The sequence below is a fragment of the Fukomys damarensis genome, unplaced genomic scaffold (assembly GCF_012274545.1).
Source record: "Fukomys damarensis isolate Sample0158 unplaced genomic scaffold, DMR_v1.0_HiC HiC_scaffold_20, whole genome shotgun sequence".
NCBI lineage: Eukaryota > Metazoa > Chordata > Mammalia > Rodentia > Bathyergidae > Fukomys > Fukomys damarensis.
Window position 1 is genome coordinate 11,497,687 of NW_022900932.1, and position 22,715 is coordinate 11,520,401.

The 22,715-nt window shown below is 46.7% G+C and overlaps 1 protein-coding gene across 5 annotated transcripts in view; it reads right to left on the reverse strand.

The window, feature by feature from the left end:
* Positions 1-16,456: 16,456 nt before the first annotated feature.
* The window catches only part of Adgrf1 (adhesion G protein-coupled receptor F1), a 40,562-nt gene continuing 34,303 nt past the window's right edge, over positions 16,457-22,715 (reverse strand). For all 5 annotated transcript variants that reach the window (XM_010617777.3, XM_010617775.3, XM_010617780.2 and 2 more), the window contains 2 exons: positions 19,907-19,973; positions 16,457-18,816 (listed from right to left, as the gene is read on the reverse strand). In XM_010617777.3, the coding sequence (XP_010616079.1) occupies positions 18,743-18,816; positions 19,907-19,973 (141 nt within the window). In that variant the 3' untranslated portion in view covers positions 16,457-18,742. The remainder of the gene's footprint in view (positions 18,817-19,906; positions 19,974-22,715) is intronic.

Consider the following 22,715-nt stretch of genomic DNA (forward strand, 5'->3'; position numbering starts at 1 on the left):
AAAAAAAAAAAAAAAAAAAAGTATGTCTGGCAGAAAAAAAAAGCCATTTTACCAAAAATATTCAAATGATCAAGAAGAACTACGTCAAAAGCTGTAAGCTTTTTGGCAATGGATCTATTTATGTACACAACTCCTAAGTTCTCTTTCTGAAATATTTTCCTAGAGTTGCCAGCTCTGGATGTGTTAATGAACCCGCTTTCTCCCCACTCAGCCGCTCTCTTGTGGCATAGCTGTTCCTTCCCACGGTGCCTCGGGCTGGCCACGCTGCACAGGCTTTGAGACTCCCTTCTCTTCCCTGTGACAAACAATGGTCCTGATGTCTTACCTTGGCACTGCCATTCCAATACCCACCCTGCTTTTCAGCTTCCGCTCACTTTCCTTGTTTAGGCCAGCAGAATTTCCCACTTAGACTCTCCATGGTCCTCTCAACTGGGCTCCACCTTCTCCTCTCTTCCAAGTCAAAGCAGACACTGGTACCAGGATCCTTCTCCAAATTCTAGGCCTTATTTTCATTCTGGGAGAGCTTTTGCCTTTTTCAAGGCCAAGCTCAGTTCCTTCCTTTTCCTTGAAGCTACCTGACCCTCCCTCCTCCAGAACATCTCCCTCTTTTGAGTATCCTGGTAAACTCCACCTAGAAACACATTTTTTCTGCTGTGCTACAGTCTGATTACCTTTCCCATTCACTTTAGAAGACCGTGAGCTTCCTGAAGTCTTGATCAGTCTATTCTTTATCTCCCTTAACATGATACACAGTGGGCCCCCGAGTTATGACTCACCTGGCCTATGAACCACTTGGGTTATGACCAGAAATTGAGTTTTAACTTACAACCGAAATCTTGAGTTTTGACCCAAATGCCAGCTGCTTGTGCTTTCAGATGGTCTCAGGTACAGATTTAACCCTTAAAGAGCTCTGGAAGGAACATGACAACATCCTTTGCTGTGTGGGGTTAGTCGAGAAATCCTGGGCCACTGTCTCTCTAAGGACACAGCTCTGCCTGTGTAGAGACACTTTGAAGGCTGTGTAGAGGAGCCTGAGCCTTTGATGGACCAACTTGAGTTACAACCAGCCCTCATGAATGAATTGACTTCGTAAGTCAAGGGTCCACTGTACCATGTACACAGACAGTACCATAAATTTTTGCTAAATTAATCAGAGATTTATGGAAGCATCTTCTTCTAAAGGGGCCCACTTAATATCTGTCTAGACTGAGTTTTTCATTAAAATTTTTTTCTTTTGTCTATATCATCATGAAACTTACAGCACTAGAGAACTTGCTCTAAGGAATAAAAAGGCAACCTAGCATTATTGACATCACTCATTGTATGAGCAATGATTTAAACTTTGGGTCTGTTGTTAAACTTGTTCTAGCCTGATGTGCTGGGACAATTGTAAAGGTTAGGAAGCATCAGATAAAAGAAATGACTTGAAAGTTGTCTCTCCTTCAGCATTATGAAGAGAGAAGAGACACTGAAAATGAAACACCACTGAACTAAATACCACTAAAACTAAAATACAGGGTTCCTTGGTCCTCTAGGTCTGAGGTCATTGGTGTTAAAAGAGTAATATCCTGTGATTATATTTCATTTGCCAGCTCTCAGAGAATTTCTACAGAAGATGCTGAGAATATCTGTGAGTTACTTGATGCAGATATTTTTAAGCTAACTTTTAGAGGGCAAAACAGATCTGTAAATGAGAAAGGGAGCTTGATACACACATCTGGTGAACTAGCATTTTATGGTTACCTATGCTTTGACTCCATTCTTTGAGTTAAAAAGCAGAATACACCCATAATTCTCCAGACACACACAAGGGGATGGTGGGACTGAAAGGCTCTTTGATAACAGCCTCATAACAATACATAGATTACAATGAAGCAGACTGAATGTCCTCACTGAGTAGTGACTTCAGAAGCATCTAGTTGAGAAGGCCTGTGGCTTCCAGTCCAGGCTAAGGTGAGCAGGAAAGACTTTGGTGGGCATCAGTCATGCCTGCCACGTGTCGGGGTTCACAGGGACTGCACGAGTCCCAGTGTACTTGATGAGCAAGTCTAGCTCACTGCCTTGCTTTACAGGTGGGGAACTTGATCTCCGAAAGTTGCAGTGACTGCTGTTCAGGAACATCCCTTGCTGAGATCCAGTCATGCCACTCAGAAAGGACCCGATCTCACTAGAAACACTGCCCACTGAGGACTGAAACTGGGTTGAAGTCCTTGACTTTGCAGCTACAGCTAAGCCTCATTTCCACTCTGTGGCACTCACATTGGCTGCATGGTTATGCCCGAGGCTATTTAAGATCCAAAGGCCTCGTTTATGAAGACAGTGTCTCCTGAAAAATACTTACAAGGTGGCAATTTAATTGCCCATGGAGGGAAAACATTTTCCATTTTCCTGGATACAAATACATCTGTAGAAAAGGGAATAACTACTCCTCCATAGTAGGGGAGAGACTGGGGAACACACTCATTTTCAAAACTTCAGTTTGAAAAATCTCAATTGGAACCATAGCACCAAACTCTCTCTAAATGTGTGTGTTCCTGTTTGTCTGAATGGAGCATTCTGAGATATTCTGGTAACTCCATTTGCTTGTCACTTCCCCGAGGGGCACTTTGTCCTCCAGACGAAGAAAGGAGAGAGCAGAGCTTGAACCTGGGAAAAGTGGAAGTTACCTCTTTCCCGAAAGCTAATCTCCTGGCAAAGCTATAAATGTGACATATCATTGAGGATAATTAATTCACTCTTCATACATTTTACTCTTTGTTCACCATGATGGAGAAGTTCTCTAACATTCTTGTTTTCCCTCCAGTGGTACAGAAACCTCCAGATGCACTGGGGTTCTGCTATAGAATCTGCGACTTTCCCACCTCAAGAAAACACGTTTTGAAACTTAGTGGGAGAATTCAGATTGAAGGCAAATGGTACAGTTATATCAACACTTTGTTCCTATCCATGTGAAGCAGTCAGACAAATATTTACCCAATTCATCAGGAAATATGACTGGGACCCAAGCAAAATTGATTTCTTGCCTATCTGTCTGGCAGAGAGGTAAATTATAAAAGAGTAAATTGACAGGAACGTTGGGAGCTTTGTAAACATTTGGAATAGAAGGTTACTTTTCTTACACAACATTCTTAGTTTGAGGACAGGGAGATTTCAAATGGCATGGCATATAATTTTAAACATTCAGTGAAAAAATGGAAATGTCTGCAGTAAATTATTATCTTGTGTGATTTACACATGACTTGGCCGCACGAAGTACTGACCTAATCCAAAATATTTGCAGCAACAACAGCGTAACACACCTGCAGGGGCAGAGAAGAAAAGGACATTGTGCCCTTGAGCCTTTCTTGGTCCTTGGCCAGCTCCAAGACTTCCAGGAGTTACCAGGTCTTGCTTTGAGAACGTCCAGTGTGGGCTAAGCAGGCTGGACACATTCATCCCCTGAGCCTTCTTGGAACTGGAGGTTCAGAGGGGACAGAGGGGAGGGTCCCATGTGGGGTGTATCCGGGGTTTGCTAGTACCCTGGCTGGGACAGAGTGTGGTGAAGACCAAGGAGTTGAAGTGGATCCCCAGGATGACAATGGGGACCGAGGGGTCCGAGGGAGGAAAGGCCCCTGAGAAGGCAGCGTAGGCGGAGGGTCCTGCCTGGTGGGTAAGACTAGGAAGGACTCCTGGTGCTTGCAGCCATTCCTCAGGATGAGTTCGCTGTGCCTGAAGCGATAAGCATTAGCATAGCATCTGGAAATGTGTGATTCTCCTCCCTACCGTAGATAATGGAAGGGTCCTTGCCTCTCATGTTCGTTCACTGTCTCCATCACTTTCCCTGTCCCTGGGACAAAGTACCCAACACCCTCAACTGAAGGGAGGAGAGCTTGATCTTGGCTCACATTCTCAATCCATTATTGGCTGGCTCCAAGGCAGGAAGACCTGGATGGAAGAGCCAGGGTGATGGAAAGTTGTTTCTGTCACGGCAGCCAGCAAGCAGAGAGAGAAGGGAGATGCACATTTCCGATCAGACCCATATTGTGATCGGCTGTCATACTTCATTTACAGGAAATGTGCTTACACCAGTATCTGGCACAGAGTAGGTGCTCAGTAATTTTCAGTATTATTGTAGTAGTGTTACTAAAAGTAGACTTAGAGACAGTCACTTTTCTGGACATACTTAGAACATATTTCTGCTCTCTGGAATAGCATCTTTTAGGACATAAACAGAGGAACTGTGCTGTATGCATACTTTTCATAATAATCACAGTTAGAATAGTGATATTGCATATCAGGCCCTGTGGTGAGCCCTGCACCTCCATTGTCTTATCTTATTGGATGCTCGTGACCACTTCCCAGTGAACTTGTGTGCTTTAGTGGAGGCTTGGACAGGTTAAACCCTTGCCGATGGCCACACAGTGAGGGAGTGGGGCCGCTGGGGCTCGAGCCATGCGGGGGGCCTCATTGCAGAGAAGTGACCATGGGCTTTCTGAGATGAGACAGTGCTCATACATCCATTATTTCTCAGATTTTTAAAATTATAATCACAAAGGCAGCAAAGCTAAGTATGAAGGCCCGGCAGGGAAGACAGGATCTGCTGATGAGACTGAGATCTGGGTGAAGGGACACAAATGCTTGAGAAAGGAATGTTCTCTGCTGGTTACTAGGGGCACAGAGCAGAAGCACTTGCAGCTTGGCCTGGCCCTAACTGGGCTCCAGCTGTCTCTCGGGGATCAGGGGCTGCAGTTTCCAGGAAGAGTGGAGCCTGCTGTTGACATTTTATTCTCTGGCCCTTCACGTCAGGAAGTCTTTAGTCAGTCACTCATCTGGGAAACTCAGTTAGATGGACATTTTTTTCCCTCTAATACCAACAGTGCACAAAAACAGGCCCGGCTATCCAAATTAAACAACATGAGAAAATACATTTTCTCCTAGTAGGTTTTGTTCAAAAAATATTCCTTTTGCTTGAAATTAGCAGTGCTCACACTTGCTAGCCTGGGGACCCCTTGATTTATTAAAACTCAGAGCTTTTGGATATTTAAGTCATTGTTTTCACATGCTGGTGTTTATCAATATTAACTGTGCTAGAAATAAAATTAGAAGTAGATACATTTGCAATGGATTTATTTTATTATTTATTTCATCTGCAGCAGCAATAATCAACCTGCTGCCTGATAACAAAAATAATACTTTTATAAAGACTAACCACGGTTTTCAAAGCAAGAAACAAATAGAGCAACAAATCTGTTGCTTTACAATTTTTGCAAACATCTTTAATGTTTTCAATGGAAAGCAGTTGTGTTTTTTTCATGCACTCATATACATATATTTCATCCCTATCTATCTCCAAGGGGCTGATTCAAGGCCCTCCATGGATATCAATGAGTGCTCAATCCCTTTATAAATAGGGGCAGTGTTTTCATACGACTTGTGCTCCTGTTATATACTTTAAACCGTCTGCAGCTTGCTTTCAATACCTGAGACAGTAAGCTCTGCTCTCTGAGTGGTGGTCACACTGTGTCCAGAGAGGATAACCGCAAGAAGCAAAGGCCGGTAGTCTTCGTCAGGATACAAATTTCTTCTCTCAGGTACTTTGTGCCCCTAGGTTGGTTGAATCCACACAGGCGGGGAGGTGGACGTGATGGGAGGGCTGAAGGCTGATCTGCACTGACAGTGCACATCCCGGAGCCATTGGAAACCTCCGCGGTGCCCGTGTGAGGAACTGAGAGTGGGAAGAACAGGTTATGTTTTATTTTCAACATGAAAATAGTTCTGACCTCTCAGGTTCCCTCAGGGAGTCCTGGTCCTGGCAGTTTCTGAACCACACTCGGGTACACTCATCTCAGCGTCCTTCCATGCACAGGGGCTGGGCCTACTCTGGGATAGGTAGATCCTAAGAGGCCTCCTGGGTCTTCACTCTCAGGGAGGGATGCTCCTGAGGTGTGGTCATTTCACATGAAGCAAGGGACCTTATCCATCGAATCGAAGTCACCGTTCAGTTGACCGTAAGACAGAATCTAACCATATGACAGAATCTAACCATGCCAGCCTCTTCAAAGCAGAGTTTCCCTTGGCTGAAAATAGAAGAAGTCAGCGAGATCTGAATGTGAGAGGAAGGCTTTTTATCTTTGCTCAGGGAGTCTGTTGTTATTTTTGTTTGCTTGTTTGTTTTGCTTGAATGTAGCTCCCAAATTTAAAGGGCAAAAAATTTAATTACCTGCACCATGATGAACCATCATAATTGAAACTTTTGGGAAATGATAGAAATGTAGAGTGTCAGCTTAACTCATTTGAAATATAAAATAAAAAGTACTTTTTGCACATTAAAATTTAGTTTTAAATATAGTATTTTTTTCACTAGAGTAAAGGCAAAGATACACCCTAAGAGAAAAATATAGACGAGGAAAAGAAAACTAAAAGACCCAAACGAGGAAGGAGGAGGCAGAAGCCCTAGAAAAGCACAGAGAGAAAATCACTCGGATGTTAAGAGACAGAGCAGAGAAGAATCTGGATATATAAATTCGTAGCAAGTTTTGAAACAAGTATTAATATGCTAAGGAAAATTGCATTGGTAAGACTTTTCGTTTCCTTGGCTTACATTCTTCTGAGATCCTTTTGAAATCCTTTTTAGCAAGTTAGCCACGTAACAGCTTTTCAGAGTTGCTCTTAACTACAAGCTTTCTAAGGATCCCTGACTCAGTTGGAGGCCAACAGGGAAGGTTGCTTGATACCTATGTGTCTCGAGCTTTGACTGGGACAACTCCATCCATTGCCATGACTGATTTCCCACAAAGCTGACCATTAATCTTCAGCCTCTCTAGAAACCAAGCTGATAACCTTAGTCTCCAGCCCCCTGATTCAAAGCCCATCAGAAACTGAACTGTCAGGTGGCTGGGTGTGGCCCAACCCCCGGGGTAAACAGACGCCTATAGGCAGGACATCCTGAGGCTTGGAGGTCATCTCCAGTAGCCAAGGACAGTGGCCAGGTCAGTCTTTGGGTAACATTAATTCTTTACTGTGAGCCCTGAAATGAAGGATTGGTCACATCAATTTAGTATTACAACTCATCGGAAAAATGTAGCCATTCAAATTACATTTCAGACAGGAAAATTTGTTGAGCATAGTCTGGTGTATACTGTTTAAATTATGTGAGTTTGTCTGTGTGAGAGTCTTGAAGGTAACCAACAGTATATTTACATTCTCCTATTTTTCCACTTTAACATACTTTGTTTCTGTTTTTCATTTGTCCACAGTGTGTTTCCCCTGCTCTCTCCAATGCTAGCATTTTCTTACAGAACAGCAGCCTCTGCCTTCCTCCCTATTACTCTTAGGCTGAAACCGAGCTTGGTGGCTATGTGAGTTACCTTGTCTAATTGCTGAGACAAAATACCCAGCACCAAAAGTTAGAGGGGAAAGACTTAGAGAGCTTATTTGGCTTACAGTTCACAGAGGTCGCAGTCCATAGTCAGCTGGCTCCAAGGCAGGGATGGCAAACGGGCCTCACAGAGGAGAAACAAGATGGCGGCCACAAGGGAGCAAAGGTAACAAGAAGCCTTCACAGCGTCTTTCAGCCTCTTTCATCCCATCCAGACTTCCAGGAGTCAGGTGGTTTAAACTACTCACTCACATGTACTGGTTTCATAAGCACACACCCTTCACCGCAGCTCACAATTCGGATTCAGCCCCCTCTGGCTAAATGAGGCCTTGGGGGAACATCCAGACCCAACTATAACAGTGGCAATATTTAAAGTCAAAGCATGGCAATCCTCCCTGGAGAATGCTCCACGGAAACTCACGCAGGGAGAAGAGAGTTTCTCAACAAGGCCCCTCCTGGCTCCTCTGCCCATCAAACTCCTTCCTTCCTTCAAGGAGCGGACCTTGTGCAGCCAGGGCTAAGACGCGGGCCCCGTTGGTGAGCCAGCTGGGTGGCTCTCCGCTGACAGAGCTTGAGCTGCTGATAGAAAGATGCCTGAGAAGGAACAGCTGCCACGGAACCCGGGGGTCCTTCTCCTCCTCCCACGGATCCCAGACCACCCGCGGTGCTCAGATCACTCACTAGAACCCTGGGCCAGGGAGGCATTGATAGCAGAACCCTCCCTCCTCTGGGGTCCCTTTCTTTCCAGGCCAAGAGCAGACCCTGGCGTGTGGAATTAGGAGGGGGACTCGGGCGCCTGCCACCTTAGTGATCCACAGTCCCAATTCTTTTCTTTTTCTTCCCACGCATTTTGGCCACTGACTCCCCTTCCAGCCCTCAGACTCAAAGGCACAGGTCATGGGGATGGCGGTGCAGCCACATCCAGGATCCGCGGATCACCTTTGGCTCCGTTTCTAATGGCTGCCGCACACCATGTACAGCATCTCTGTGCTGTGTTAGGTATTTTCTCACGCGCTTCACAATTCAGCATTATTGTTACAAAGCTAAAGTGCATGTTCACCTTCTCAGCACCACTGAAAGTCCAGGGCATAGAGGAACTTCACTACAATCGAGAAGGGGACGCATAAGAATACACACACGTGCGCGCGCTCAAGTTCACACCCCAACCAGGCTCCACCAACACACATCTGCACACCAAACAACCCACCGGAAGGAAGTATGTCTCCTTTCAGCCTGTCCTGAAGGGTTTAGCAAACAAGCAAGAACACTGAGGTAGAAGAATGTCAAAGAGCCGCTCAAGAGCCCGCAAGTGTGCATCAAGAAAATCGGGGAGTTGTGAGGCGCTCCGGGTGGGTGTTCCGAGGGGACACGTGGTGAGGCTACGTGAACGGCCCTCCCTTTCCTGGTCACGTTTTCCTTGTCTCTTCCAGTGCTACTTTTCCTCAACCCAGACTTTACAATGAGTGGTATTGAAAGCAAAATTGTTTTCACCAGCCTGAGGCCCATGTTTGAAATTTTGTGAAGTGGGAGACATCTGGCAACAACTTGCCACTCAGGAGGACTGTGGTAGTTCAAGAATTAGTTGGTTAGTGTGGAGAAAATACAACGCAGCAGCTGGCAGCTTTTTCTCCAACTTTGAACGTCTAGATAGAGGCCAGCTGTCATCCAATCATTCCACCTTCCTATATGTAGACAACTTAAACACAACGCAGGTGTCCAAAGTAGATTAAAGCCAACCTTCCTCTTTCAGGGCCAGACATAATTTACTCCACACACACACACACACACACACACACACACACACACACACACAGTGACTTCAGGCAACCAAGCCCAAGAATTACAACAGGAGGATATTTCTTTATTTCAAAATTATTCAATTGTTTCTTGGCCTTTCCTGGATCACTTTTGGCAAACCCAAGTTCCTTGAGGATAACCACTGCATTTTCAACTTCCTTTTCTCCCCTTCCTTTCATAGCACCACATAATCTGGGACAGAGTGGGGACCCCAATATGTTAAGTTGCTATACGTGAGGGAATCGGTACATAACTCAACTATTAGAAGTTTGTCAATTAGCGAGTAAGCAGGCTCATTTCAAACATATTTGTGCTGGAGTCATGTGCCAATGAACTGGCACGGAGTGACCATATGGTAACGTGAGGCAAAAAGCAACAAGCAAGTGATACCAAAATTCACAGCAGCACCCCAAGTGCTCCACGACTCAGAGGGGAGGACCTGATGGGCAGGAGTGGGCAGGAAAGGCTTCCTGGGGGACACATGGTGCCACCTGCCCCTTAAAGGTCAGCAAGACCTGTGAAAGGAGAAGAGATGAGCAAAACAACATGGTGGGCAGTAAGTTCTCCTGCTGTCCTGGAGCACAAGGGCAGATGAGTTCTGAACTATTCACTGGCAAGGCCTGCCGACTCCAAATCAAGAACAATCAGCATCCCGGAAGACAGCAGAGGTTAAGAAAATGAAAGGATACAGAGCATAGAAGCTGTAGCGTGTGGTAGGTTTATAACATGATAGGTGACTGATACCGTGAAGACAGGCTCCATCTCCCACGTCATCCTGGTCCCCATCAGACCCCCACTGCCTAGAAGACTGCCTGGCTCAGAGTAAGTGTGCCCAACCACTTTCTGTCAAATGAATGAATCTTGGAACAACTGTTTGCGAGGCTCAGTGTGAAAACAAATCCATACACAGCCAAGCAGAACCATACCTTGAAAACATATTTAGTGCTGTGTTTATCCTACTGAGCGAATGGGATGTCTGCAGTGTTTGCCATTTCGTCATTCGAGGAAAGGTGAATGAACTCAAGGAATGTCCTCTTTGCTCCAGAGGCACATGAAGGTAAATGTTCTTTCTGACCAACTCTACAACCCATCCAGGCCCGGAAGCACAGGCTCAGAGGGCTCATCTCGAAGCCTGTGTGCCGTCCAGCTTCGTAGAGGTCATGAAGGCACTCCTCCCTTCCCCAACAAGCTCGTCACTTTGTTGTCTCACCTGGGTGGCCTGAGAATTGGGTACAGGTGGTGGAGCTTGCCGTGAGCCATGGACTCAACCCCTTATTCAGCCTCAACTAAATGCAGAGGAGAAATCTCCACCGAGGTTAACGGGAGTTCAAGGGAAGGAAGTGCTGCAGCCAAGGAGGGAGTGGAGCCATCCCTCAAAGAGCGAGGTACAGAGGGCACTGTGTGTCTTGTCCTAAAACTAGTCTCTCCCAGCCTCCTGTGGCTGGTGTCTCATCCACACATGTCCTGGCAAGCACGGTTGGGACTGGGATATTTCAGGGCTCTCTGCAAAGGGCTGCTTTCCTCTCATGCTCCCCACTCCCGCCTGGACCCTTCCCCTCTGACAAACAGAAAAGCAGAAGGAGCGTCTTCCCCTGTACACACCTCCCTTCCCTTGTGTGATGTCCCCAGCCCTTTGGGAAGCGAGAGCCACTGTGTCCTCCAGGCTGCGGCCTCCATGGCTGTGGTTTGTTGTCCTTCTAGGAAGAGAAAAATCCATCGGAAATTCGTAAGGTTATCGATGAATCCTGTCATGTGAAGTATGAGATCCCAACGATGATTGTAACTGTACTGTATACCTAAAAGGTACCAATAAACTCACTGAGAAAAAAAAAGATTATCAATGCCTAATTCTTCCTCCTCACACCCACACATAGCTCAGTATGTAAAATCGGTGTGTGTGTGTGTGTGTGTGTGTGTGTGTGTGTGTGTGTGCATGCTTTCTTGCTTCAATTTGCTTGTCTGTTGGACAGGTCTCCCCTGCTCCCATCTCCCGGGGAGTTGAGCTGAGGAGTGGAAAATTTCCTAGGAGGACTTCACAGCCCACCTGTTCCCTGGCACAGAACTCCTGCTGGAGTTGGATATGGTAACTCATACCTATAATCCCAGCACTGGGAGGCTGAGACAGGAAGATCGTCTCGAGTCCAAGTGAGACCCTGTCCCAAAAAAAGAGTGACAGACAGACAGACACAAAGAGAGACAGAAACAGAAAGACGTAGAAAGATGGAGAGAGATTCAGCCCTTTCTTCCTCTTTTCTTCTTTGTCTTTCTTCCTGCCTTTCCCTCTTTTTTTCTTCCTTCCTTTCTTGTTCTTTCTTCTTCCACCCTACCTTTATTTTTTCAGCAGTACTGGGGATTGAACCCAGGGCCATCACACTGAGCTCCACCCCCTCGAAACCTGCTTTCCCAAAAGTGTGTCTATGCATTCTGTGGGGAGATTATCGTTCTTCTTGATGTTCTTGACCCTGGGCACGAAGCTCAGCAAGGACTGGTGACTTGTTGCCGAGGAACTGCACACAGTGCAGATGGGCCCAGCAGGAAACCCCTAGCAGGAACCCAGCCAGGACTTTTGTGGCCTTCCCTCTTGGAAGAGGTCCATGACCAGGCTCAGAGGACTCCGCTCACCCAAGTTGAAGGCAGTAGATCCAGGAAATCTGATCCAAAAAATCTTTCCCTCACCAGCTGTCAGCACTTCTTGCTTTTGGGACACAAAGAAGATAGACCTTAGAGTGTTGGATCTTGGGTTTGAGTGAAACTGGTCATCCACAGGACCGAGAGGGGCTGTAAGAATCAGGTGGTTCTGCCCTGCAGAGAATCCACCATTGATTCTGTCACCAGGACACAGAGATTTGTACCAGGTTTGTAAGCCCAAAAGGTGCTGCCCATCCCACCCCTCCCAGCTCCACCATCTGACAGCAGGTGCCTCTCCTCACACCATTCCCAAGAAGTTCCTGCCCACAGAGGAGACTCAGAGAGGCACCTGCAGTGGAAAGTGAAGTCCTTTCCATCCCTGCTCCTGAAGAAGGGAAGCTCCTGAGTCTCGTGAGCCCCAGGCTGCGGGCCTCAGGCTCCTACACACCCTCACTCTGTCCTCTGGATCAGTGGTTCTGAAATTGGAGCAGACATCAGAGGTGTCTGGAGGCTCAGGGCCCCACCTGAGTTCCAGGTGTGGGAATGGACCTTACCCTCAGGTGTGTGGGGAACCTGGAGTTACTTACTGGTGGGAGGACACACTTCGAGGATCCTGTTCCAGCCTAAGAGAGAGCAGATTGGGAGCATTTCATGTGGTTGCAGATTTTAATACATAAGCAATTGTCAACACAAATTCTGGAAGGGGCGCCACTCATGTGACTTATTTATTCCTTTTCAAAGGAGTTGGTGGCGATGGAGGTATTTTGTTCATTTCCCACAATCAGGTGATAAAGACAGCAGATGGGGCAGATGCTTCTGCCCTGCCCACTTCAGGAAACCAAGTCATGTTATCACCAGCGCCAGGCGAGGCTCTCACCCTGCACAGTTATCCTTGGCAGTGCCCGTGGTGTGTAGTCATGGAATCCGCAGCCGCCTTGCCCATGCCCTGTGGAGGGATGTGGCCGGGATCTAAAGGCCAGGGAGCCTTATCCACAGAGCCCGTGTGTGCATTGGCAGCACATCACACCCAGGAGCCCCTCGGCTCCAGCTCCCAGCGCTGGGTCAGAGCTCCACAGGGTGTTCCCTCCCGTTCGGCTGGCATAGCCTGGCTGCTGGCGATGCTTTATCTGCAATTCCTACCCAGTGAGATAAGGTCCTGCCAAGCCACATGAGCTGGATTCTCCTCTCCCGGGTGGGACCTTGGGCTTATCTCATGAACAGCCAGTGTGTGCAGAGATGCAAAGCTGCAAAGCAGAGATGGCAGGGCTGAGCTGGGCCCAGAGAGAAGCCCACGCACAGCTTCAGGGGACCAGGCAGGAGAGGAGCCTGGCCCATTGGCCAGGGCGAAGCCGAGGAAGACGCAGTGCATTGTGGGAGAATTAGCTGTAATCAGGGCCTATGGGACTCTTTTCACTACTTTCTCACTACTTCTTTCCCATCTGGGTTTTTTATTTTTTCCCCTGCAGTTCCAGCCTCTCTCATGCCTGGTTATGAGGAGAGTCTACAGCCCAGACAATGGAACAATCACCTTGTGTTAGGAATGGTGTTCTTTTCAAGATACTCTCAGAGCCTATTTTCCCAGGAATCTCTGTTTATTTGCTCTGGTGTGTTGCTGCTGCCAGGAGGGGAGGCCGTGGGTAGGTTTGTGGAACCGGAAAGGAGCTTGCTCCAGTGGCCACAGCACTGGGCTAAAAAGATAATGCAAAGCTACCCTGGTTTTTCAGGATCAACTCTGGAGGGCCTAGAAAATCCCAGGGCTGCGTGCAAGTCACTGTTTTGTGTTTTGTTTTATTTTGTTCCTTCTACCCCTAAGACCTTGGTGCAAAATCAGCTGGGGGCAGTGGTGCATGCCTGTCATCTCAGCCACTCAGGAGGCTGAGGCAGGAGGCAAGGACAAGCCTAGCTTGGGCGATTTAGCAAGAGCCTGTGTCAAAACACAAAATAAATAAAAGGAGCTAGAGATGTAGCTCAGCAGTAGGGAGTCCTTGGGTTCAATCCTCCATACCACCAAAACCAAAAACTAATAAAAGTAAGGAGGGCAGACAGACAGAGAGACAGAAGCGACGGAGACACAGAGACAGAGGAGGGAAGATAAAAAAAGAAGAGGAAGAGGAGGAGGCAGTAGAAATACAAGAAGGAAAAGAAAGAAAGAAAGAAAGAAAGGAGTCACTCATCCACTGAAGAGTGATGCAAGCCTAGCAACTGTAAAAATTTTCTAAAGGGAGAAGAAGAGGTGGATTCAAAAAGCACAAGACATCTGAACCTGTTGTCCTTGAGTTATCCCTGCGTTTGCTCAAGGTGTCAAGGTGCCATTGGTGCCACTGAAATATGAGACACTAGTCTCCCAGCAGGTGGAAATCACTGCTGACTACAGCTAATTCCTGCTCTGCCTGGAAGCTGCATAGACTATTTACCAGCACCCTGGCCTGAAACCCAGGAAACGGGCCTGTGCACCTGGAAACTAGACTATTATGTGCTTAAGCTTCCTAATCTCTTTCATTATACACAGCAGAGTAGCAACCATCAAATGACTCCTAATAAGGGGAGTGGGATGAAAATGCTTTTCACACCTGGTTTCCAGTGGTTCGCAGGTGTCTTAGCACCGAGCCAGTGGTCCAGCCTCTGCTTCCTGGTCAGAGGCTGCCACCTGTAGCTGGATGTGGGTAAGTGCAGCTCAGCCCCACCGCTGCTCAGCCCCCACCCTGGTCTTCCACACCAACACCGGGGCTTTTCCCAGATCCCATATCATGTAAGAACAATTCTGGGTGCCACAGAATGACTGCTTCTTAGTATCTTTGTTTGTTCTGGAAGCAGCTGAGAAACAAAAAATGAATCTTCCTAAAATAGCTGGGAAAGCTCATACAGGGCCATGCAAAGTCACATGTGGTTCCCTCTTCTGGGCTCAGCGTGCCACTTCCCAATAGAGGGATGTCTGCTCTGAAGCCCATTAGGGTGCCAGGCCCCATGTTTCAGACCCCAGGGTCTCACGGAGCCTGGCCCTGGGCCAGCAGTGCTGACCTCCTTGAGTCTGCGCTGAGCACTTGGACGCCCCTGTACCCCAGGACAGGACAGCCCCGGGTCTCCCTCCACTCCCAGGCAGCTCCTTCTCCCCATTTCCCAGATCCTCCCTGCCCATCTCCTGCTGGGTACACATCTCCCGGCTTCACCCTGTCCAGCATGCCGGGTTCCCTTCCTGGTCCGGCTCTGGGGGGTGTTGTGCAGGCTCCGTGCTGGGTCTGGGCTCCTGGGGAAGCCTGGATCCTCACCCCTACCATCTCTGCATTTCAGTTCCCCACCTGTACACCCACAGGCTGTGCTCATGAGCAAGACTCAAAGGTCCCGCCAGCCCTGACTCTGTGGTGCTGATGTGCACCCAGGGGCCTCCTCTCTTGTCCCCACTGCACACCAGGCGATCCAAGAGCCAGGGCTGGGCTAATGACCCTAGAGTGAGCTCCGGCCCACACCTTCCCTGAGCAGGCGGTTAGTGGACCCAGCAGCCCGCTTGCCATCTCAGGCTAGAAGTGTCCCGGGACTGCCGAGACCTGGAGCAGCCAGCCAAATCCACCGAAGCAGAGAGCACCGTGGCCTCTGAGTTCAGACAAATCACTCTATCATTCTCTCCTTCCCAGAGGCAAAGCCTTTCTTTTGCTGTTTTTATCCACATTTCTAAACATGATTAGAATGCTCCTTGCTCTATTGGTTCTGTTGATTTCCGAACACCTGCACCTCCCTGATGGTTGAAGGTGTTGAGTGAGTGCTTTCCGTTGTTGCCATATCTCCCTAGGGGCAGTGTCTAGTCAATCGTCTGTCCACTTTGTAGTCATCACTCATCTTTTAAAGGTTCTGCCAAGTCCTGTCTGCAGTAGGTTCTGCAGTTGAAAGCAAGTTCTTCTCAGCTTTCTCCATTTCTGGTTTAAAAGTTCATTTTCTAAGGCACTTGTCTCTCGTCCCACCTGCCTTTGAAAGTTGTGCTGCTGTTATCTCCTCTCACTTCCTATTCGAGGGCGTCTATGTCTGTGACCTTCTGTGGGTGGCATACCTCTTAAAATACCCTCCCACTGGGCCAGGGATTTAGCTCAGTGGTTCTGCTGCATGCCTTACAAGTGCACAGACCCGGGTTTGATCCCTGGTACCAAAAATTGTGGACAGAACATGTTTCTTACCGGTAGAATATGGTAAAAGTAATGGCATGTCACTGCTTTGACTACCTTACATGTTTATGACAGGAGCCGGGAGTGCCAGATGTTCCCTGGGGACTTAGTGATATAAGTGGCCAGGCTGGAGAGGCTTGGGCAGGAAACACACATGGGCTAGGTCCGAGGGTCACTTCTAGCCAGTGAAAAGCAGAAGGGCAGAGCTCTCTTTCCTACAACCACAGGGAAGTGAATTCTGCCCACAGCCTAATGGGCTGAAAGTGGATTTTCCTGCAGTTGTATCCTTAATTAAGACACAGCCAAATGGGAACCCCAATTCCAGCGCTAATGGACCTCCAAGCAGACGACCCTGTGAGCTGAGCTCTCTAATCCCTAAACTGTGAGGCAGCAGATATGTGGTAATGAAGCTGCTAAGTTTAAGGCAATTGTTTGAACAATAGAAAACTTACTATCTACAATAGGAATTAAGATGATAAAATAGAAAACATAGTAATAGAAAACGATTACAATACTTCTCTGCTTTTTTGATTTTTTACCGTTTTAGGAGAATTTTTAGGTAAATGTGTGTAATTAGTGATTTAGACAAGCAAGGTACATGGTATGGGATCAAACATTTTGTTTTTTGCCTAATTATCTTTACAAAAGCTATTCGGTGGGAGACTTCCTCATCCCCAGATGTGCTCCAGGACTCCTATGTGCCCAGGTAATGGGGGCATTTTGATAAATTTAAATACTTGAGAATCATGTGATGAGAAGTGACAAGGGATCCAGTATTAAACATTTCTTCTCCAGCTGAGCCGTGCCTTGATCTGACTGTATAACCCGCACTTATTCCTTGCTTGCTTTTCCCCTTAGTTTTCCCACTTTTCTTTCCCACCCCAGAGTCTGAGGTTCTCCACCTCCCCTTCCCCCACCACAGGCACGAGTGAGTCAATGCTTGAGATGGGGCCACCGTCACCTGGTGTCAGGTGAGGTGATATCACGTGATAACTGCTCTAACCCTCAGGATTCCCCCAGTTCTGGTCTCTCGCCTGCAGGTCCCTCAAGCTGGTCACTTGCGACTCCATCCTCACCCCATGCCTGGCATCACATCCAAACTCTGAAGCTGGCTTCCTTCCCCTCTTTGGATGGCTGTCTCCCAGGACCTCGCAGCCCTACGTGGGCTCTCTTGCCCGTCTTACCATGGTCCACAGGAAGCGCACACAAACCCTTGGCCCTGAGAAGCACTGGTGTGCAGCCAATCTGAACACAGAGCCCCAGCCCCATCCAGGCAAGAATCAGACACCAGCAGCCACATATGCCACCTCATGTGCTGTGTTCCATAGAAGGTGATCATGAGGTTCTTTCCCCACGTTGGTGGTGAGGCAAAGCCCCCCTTCTGTCACCAAACAAGGTGGGATGAGGAGGGTTGCAGAGCAGCTGTCTCCTAAGGTTATCTTTCTCATCAAACTCTCTTCTGGTTCTTGGATATGTTCATGAGGTACAGATCTGTCTAAGTGGTCCCAGTTCTTTTCTTCCAACGTCTCACTTGCCATTTCATTTGTGCTGTTCCTTGGTGCTTTGTGGAGATTTGAACTCGAATTCTCTCTACAGGTGCCTGTGTAACCCACTCCCCATGGAAGAATTTCCCCAGAATATCTTTATCTGGTCGAGGCTTTTCATGTTAGAAACTACGGAACACTCTGAACACTGCAGCTTTCAAAACAGTCAGGGGACTGTGCAGCTTGGGTCCTCTAGGCCCTGCAGTGAGGGCTGACGCTGGGTTGGGCTCAGAGTGACAGAAATATGGGAGGGAAATGCTGCTTTTTAGCATCCCCTCACGTGCTGCTCTGCCCCTCACCCTAAAGCAGTTCTGGCTATATATGCAAATCACTTCCAAAAGGCATCTCCAAAAGGTGTGAGGGAGACAATCCAGATGTTGGAGGCACAACCCTGGAAGCTGATAGCCAAACTATCCCTCCATTCCCCTCTCACACAGTTAGAATTCTGGGAATCAGCAATGAACCATGTAACTAATCTCACAGAGATTTCCTAGGATTGTACACTCAAGGTTGTTATGGGGCTGCAGACTTGTGCTAGGATCCCAGTGCTAAAGTAACTCTGATCCTCCTGTACTGGCTTCGCTTTGGTGAATGACTTCACTTTCCTTATCTCTGCCCAAAGTCCACCCGGATACTTCATTTTCTGGGTTGGAGACCATGCAAAAATACACTGTAAACTGTAAAATGCTCCGTTCCACATCAAATCACATTATTGTCCTTCATAAATGGCTACAAAGCTATCAAAATGGAAATTTTTATTTTATCTCGGATCAACTTTCAGGGTGAAGGAATTAAACCCATGAAGAAAAAAAAAAAGCATAAAATCCAACTGGAAAATTTGGAAGGAAAATGCCTTTTCTCTAGGAAATATGCACCGAGAACTTTTTGAAAAGAAAGTCAACGCAGTCACCTAAGGCTAGCTTGTGAAGTCTTCTTATTCCAATCCATGATTGGAAAGGCTGTGTAGACAAGGTCATTTTATGAAAAAGTAAACCACATCTTGTGGTCGTGAGAAGAAGGGACAACTGACAAAATTTCCAACAAAGCCAACTCTTTGCACTTAGGGAGTAATCTCAAGCCACCTTGAAATAAATCTTCCATTGAATTCAAGATAAAGGAGGCAATGATGAAGCCGCTGTGACCACTCTGTTCTGCTCCTTGGTCAGAATATCTCATCTGATAAGAAGCTGACTTTCCTCTCCGACATTTAGCTTTAAATGTCAAGTTGCTCCAAACAGCATTCTTTGGTTTTAGGATCCCTGGCCTTATTCAGTTGATAGAAACTGAGTTAATGTGATGTTGCTGGCAGAATCTCCAGTATGAGAAAGTGTATACTTGCCTGAGGGGGAGAAGGAGGATAAGAATTATTGTCACCATGTTGGAATCAAGCCTGAGGCCAAAATGAAAATCAGCCTAGGGACTTTCTTACAACTGGGGGTACGTTTAAGAGATGGGCAGCCAAGGCATGTTGGGTGGGTGGTCGAAAGGGACAGCATTTCATCGATACCATAGAAACTGGTGTTTGCCAGGCATCACTAGTTGAGATGAAATACTATGATTTTCAGATGTTGCTGGGAAGTGAGACAAAGCAGATGTAGAATCATAGCTTGTTTTCACTGGAAAGGACCTCAGTGGTTTCCTAGATTTTCATTTTACTAACAAGGAACAAATGTCTGGAAAGGTACAGAGATTTATAAAAATCACTCAGGTTGTTCAGTGGCAGAGCTAACAGGACCCAAGGGTTACAGATGAACACATTCTCCAAACCCATGAACTTTATGTGAAATTGAAATAATGTTGGTGGGATTGCTCATTTCCCACCCTTCACAATGATGTCCACATAACCCAATGTGAAGTGGGCCTTGGGCCCTTAAGTACAACTTCAGTGTAACTGGCGATGCCGTGTGTCCTGCTCCCCTCCCACATCCCACCCTTCCCTCCAAGGGAACTGTGACTGTTTGCAGTGTTTAAATATTGGTAGCTGAACAGCCTGGACTCCAGTAACATCCAATATAGAAACGTGGGACCTACGGGGACTGTGGCAGGGTCCTCCATCTTTAGAAGGTGTGGCCCCTTCCTCCTCCAGGACACAGCACATGTCCCCACTGCAAACCACTCAGCAGCAAGGACATGGCTGGGTATCCTAACCATAGTCTTCCACCTGTACCTCGATGGCCCATGCCACAAATGCAGACCGTGTCTTCTAACACAGCTGGGCTGAGATTGCATCATGACACCCCCCGACTTCCCAGAGAACCGACACTGTCATCTTCGAGCACAGTCCAGGCAAACTCGGGACCTGCACTGGGCTGACTCGGTCACACTTCTCACCTGCAATTTCTCAGGCGTGATCACTGAATTTTATGCCTGTCACGTATTCCTTTGCCCTCTTCCCACCTTGGGTAGCACTTGCTTTCACTGCAACTCACCTTTGTCTTTCAACGGTTGGAAGGAGTTTACGTATTTGGGTTTGGCCAATACATCCGAGGGATTTTGCTGCACAAAGGAAAATCATGACATTTGACATGAATAGCATTCTTTTGGTGGCTGAGTTCACTGACTTCTTGATGTCATTAACAAAATTTTATTTCATCCACACGGGCTTTGACTCTCTTTTCAAGAACTTAAGAGTAGTCGCTCCTATATTCCTGTTTCTGCTTCAATCTATCTGCAAATGAATTTGCATTTCTATGTATTTTCACTGTCTAACAAGAAACTAGAAAATGCTTTCATGGGAGTGACTGTCTTTTTTATGTCACGCTGACATTTCTTTGGTTACTACATCTGTCACCAGAGAAACCCATGGCAAAATGAATATTCCCAATAAAAATGATCTCTGTTAGATTGTCCTTTACTATCTGTTAACATTTGACTCTCTTTGTGAATTACCCTTTAGTTATTAGTGTAACAAAAGAGAGCTGAATCATCAAACCATATAAGATGTTTAAAACGAACGTTAAACGTTGACTAGAAAAGAGTTTAAAAGTGTTTAGATACATCCTATTCCACTCATGAATTTGTCCTTAAATTTAGTCATTAATGTAACCTCTCATATTGTTGGACTTAGTGTACCAGGCGCCGTTTAAGGAACCAGGAACCCTGGAAGGAGTAATTTCCAATTCCTGCTTTGGTCTGTCTCATTAGGAAGCTAAATAAAGATGGGAGGAAAAGGTTCTTGTATAAGCAATAGGTAGAGCAGTGAGAGATTCCCAGTTTTCACTGAGATGTACATGTGTCTGCCTCATTTTGCTTCTGGGAAAAAAATATTACAGTATAGGTAAAAATGAAAAAAGGTCTGAAACTTTCAAAGCAAAAGAATCAATTTTCCCAAGTTCAAGATGACTCATGTAATGATACAATCCTAAAGAAATTCTTAAAAGAACATTGCTCTTCAAACTGCATCCTGCCCCTGTAGAGAGAGTAATCTTAGGTTGCAGAACACCCAAGAGCTCTGTGTGCTCTGGGAAGAATCAGCCTTCCCAGACATGTAGAGTCATCTGGATCTAAACTATCAAACCACAGGACCTGAGCTCCCTGTTGGAACTAAGGGGTAGCTCTGTAAATTCAGTCTCTGTTCAGGAATGTCCATAAGAGCCCCTAGGATGGACAGAATTTGGGGAGAAACCACTTTTGGGGTCCACACAGAGTTCTGTGGCTTGAGGGATGGTCTTTGCTGAGAACAATCCTGGCTTCCCTTTGGCCAAACACCATCTATCTGTTCGTGAATCTTTCCAAGAACCCTGGCTCATGACCTTTTGCTACCCCTCAGTGAACTCTGAACCTTGACCTCAGCCTGTGCACGTTGCTCTGTGTCAGCTCGATACGTTGTGTTGAGAGAAGAGACTAATCCCCGTCTTCGGGACAGCCGCTGCCCATCATCCCCGGAGTCCTCCCATGTCTATTTTGCCCTTAGTGTCCCATCCATATGTTTCTAACCTCTGTCTCAGCTGACTCATTGTTCACAACCCATGGCCTTGCTCACATACCAGCAACCTAAGTCTCCTTCACTCCTGGTCCTGTGTCTGGTTCCCCTCTTCACACCCTTCACTAACGAGGGATTTCTTCACATGTTGGTGCCCCTATTCTGTCACCATCCATGAATTGGTTTCTTGCTTTTTCAGGCCAACTTCCTCAGGCAATTAAAAACACACGCGTCTTCTTATGCAAAAATGGATATTTGTTTTAAAGCAAAGGAGTTACTTAGCCAGATAACAAAAATCTCATTTTTATCCCGCAACTTGAAACCAAGCCTGGGTGGGGGGCAGCATAGAAATGAAAGCTAGCAAAGACCTCCCTGACCACTCTGTCTTCTGAAAAAAGTCTGCCACCCCTCCTGAGAAACAGGGGGAAGCACAGCCAAGGATTTTTTTTTTTTTTTTTTGCTTCTGCTGTGATTTCACTTTGGGGTATTGTTTTGTTTCGTTCCTTTTGATTTTTCAAATGAGAAAAATTTTGACTTCCTGCTCTACAGGGTGGAGAGTATCCTGGCTTATTTATTTACCAAAGGCTTTTCTTTTCCGTAACTTCCTCCTTTTCTTAAAGAGTAGATAATGACATGAATTTCACATTTTTAAGTTCAAAAGATTTTAGGGATTGAATGCATAAACTCTCAGAATGTTAGAACTTCTTCACAGCTCAACGCTTACGTTTTTTTTGACTGAGAGAATTGAAACTCAACGAGAGGAAGGAACCTTCCTAAGATCACTCTGCTGCCTGGGCATCATGAAGTTGGAATCCCAGGCTGGTCCACTGGCCCCAGCCTCTACTCCCTCCCTTGCAGCCGTCCTGTCCACTAAGGATGCAGACCAGGAAGATTTCATAGTGCAGAGGACAATTTCCTCATCGGCTCTTATTTCTAAAGCTTATATCGTTGCTGTAAAAGCCTCTAAACGCCCAGATTTGGATGCAGTGAAGTCAGTTGGCTAGTTATCACATACAGAAATCTCTACTTTAGAAGCTCGGTCTTGCTAAAAGACAAAAATCTAAATCGACAGTGAAAACAGAAAACACACATGCAAGTACTTTTGCCTGGAGCTCTGCTATCCTCAAGTGGATGGGAGCTTACTTCTGTGGCAAAAAAAACAACAACAACAACAACAACAACAACAACAAAAACCCAAGCCTGAAATCTCCTCCCATACAGACTTGTCCAAGCATGGGTTGCAGAGTTAAGGGCTAAAGTTGCAAAGGACTAGAGCAAGAGAGAGTTTAAAAGCCTTGATCCCCGGGAGACCCACA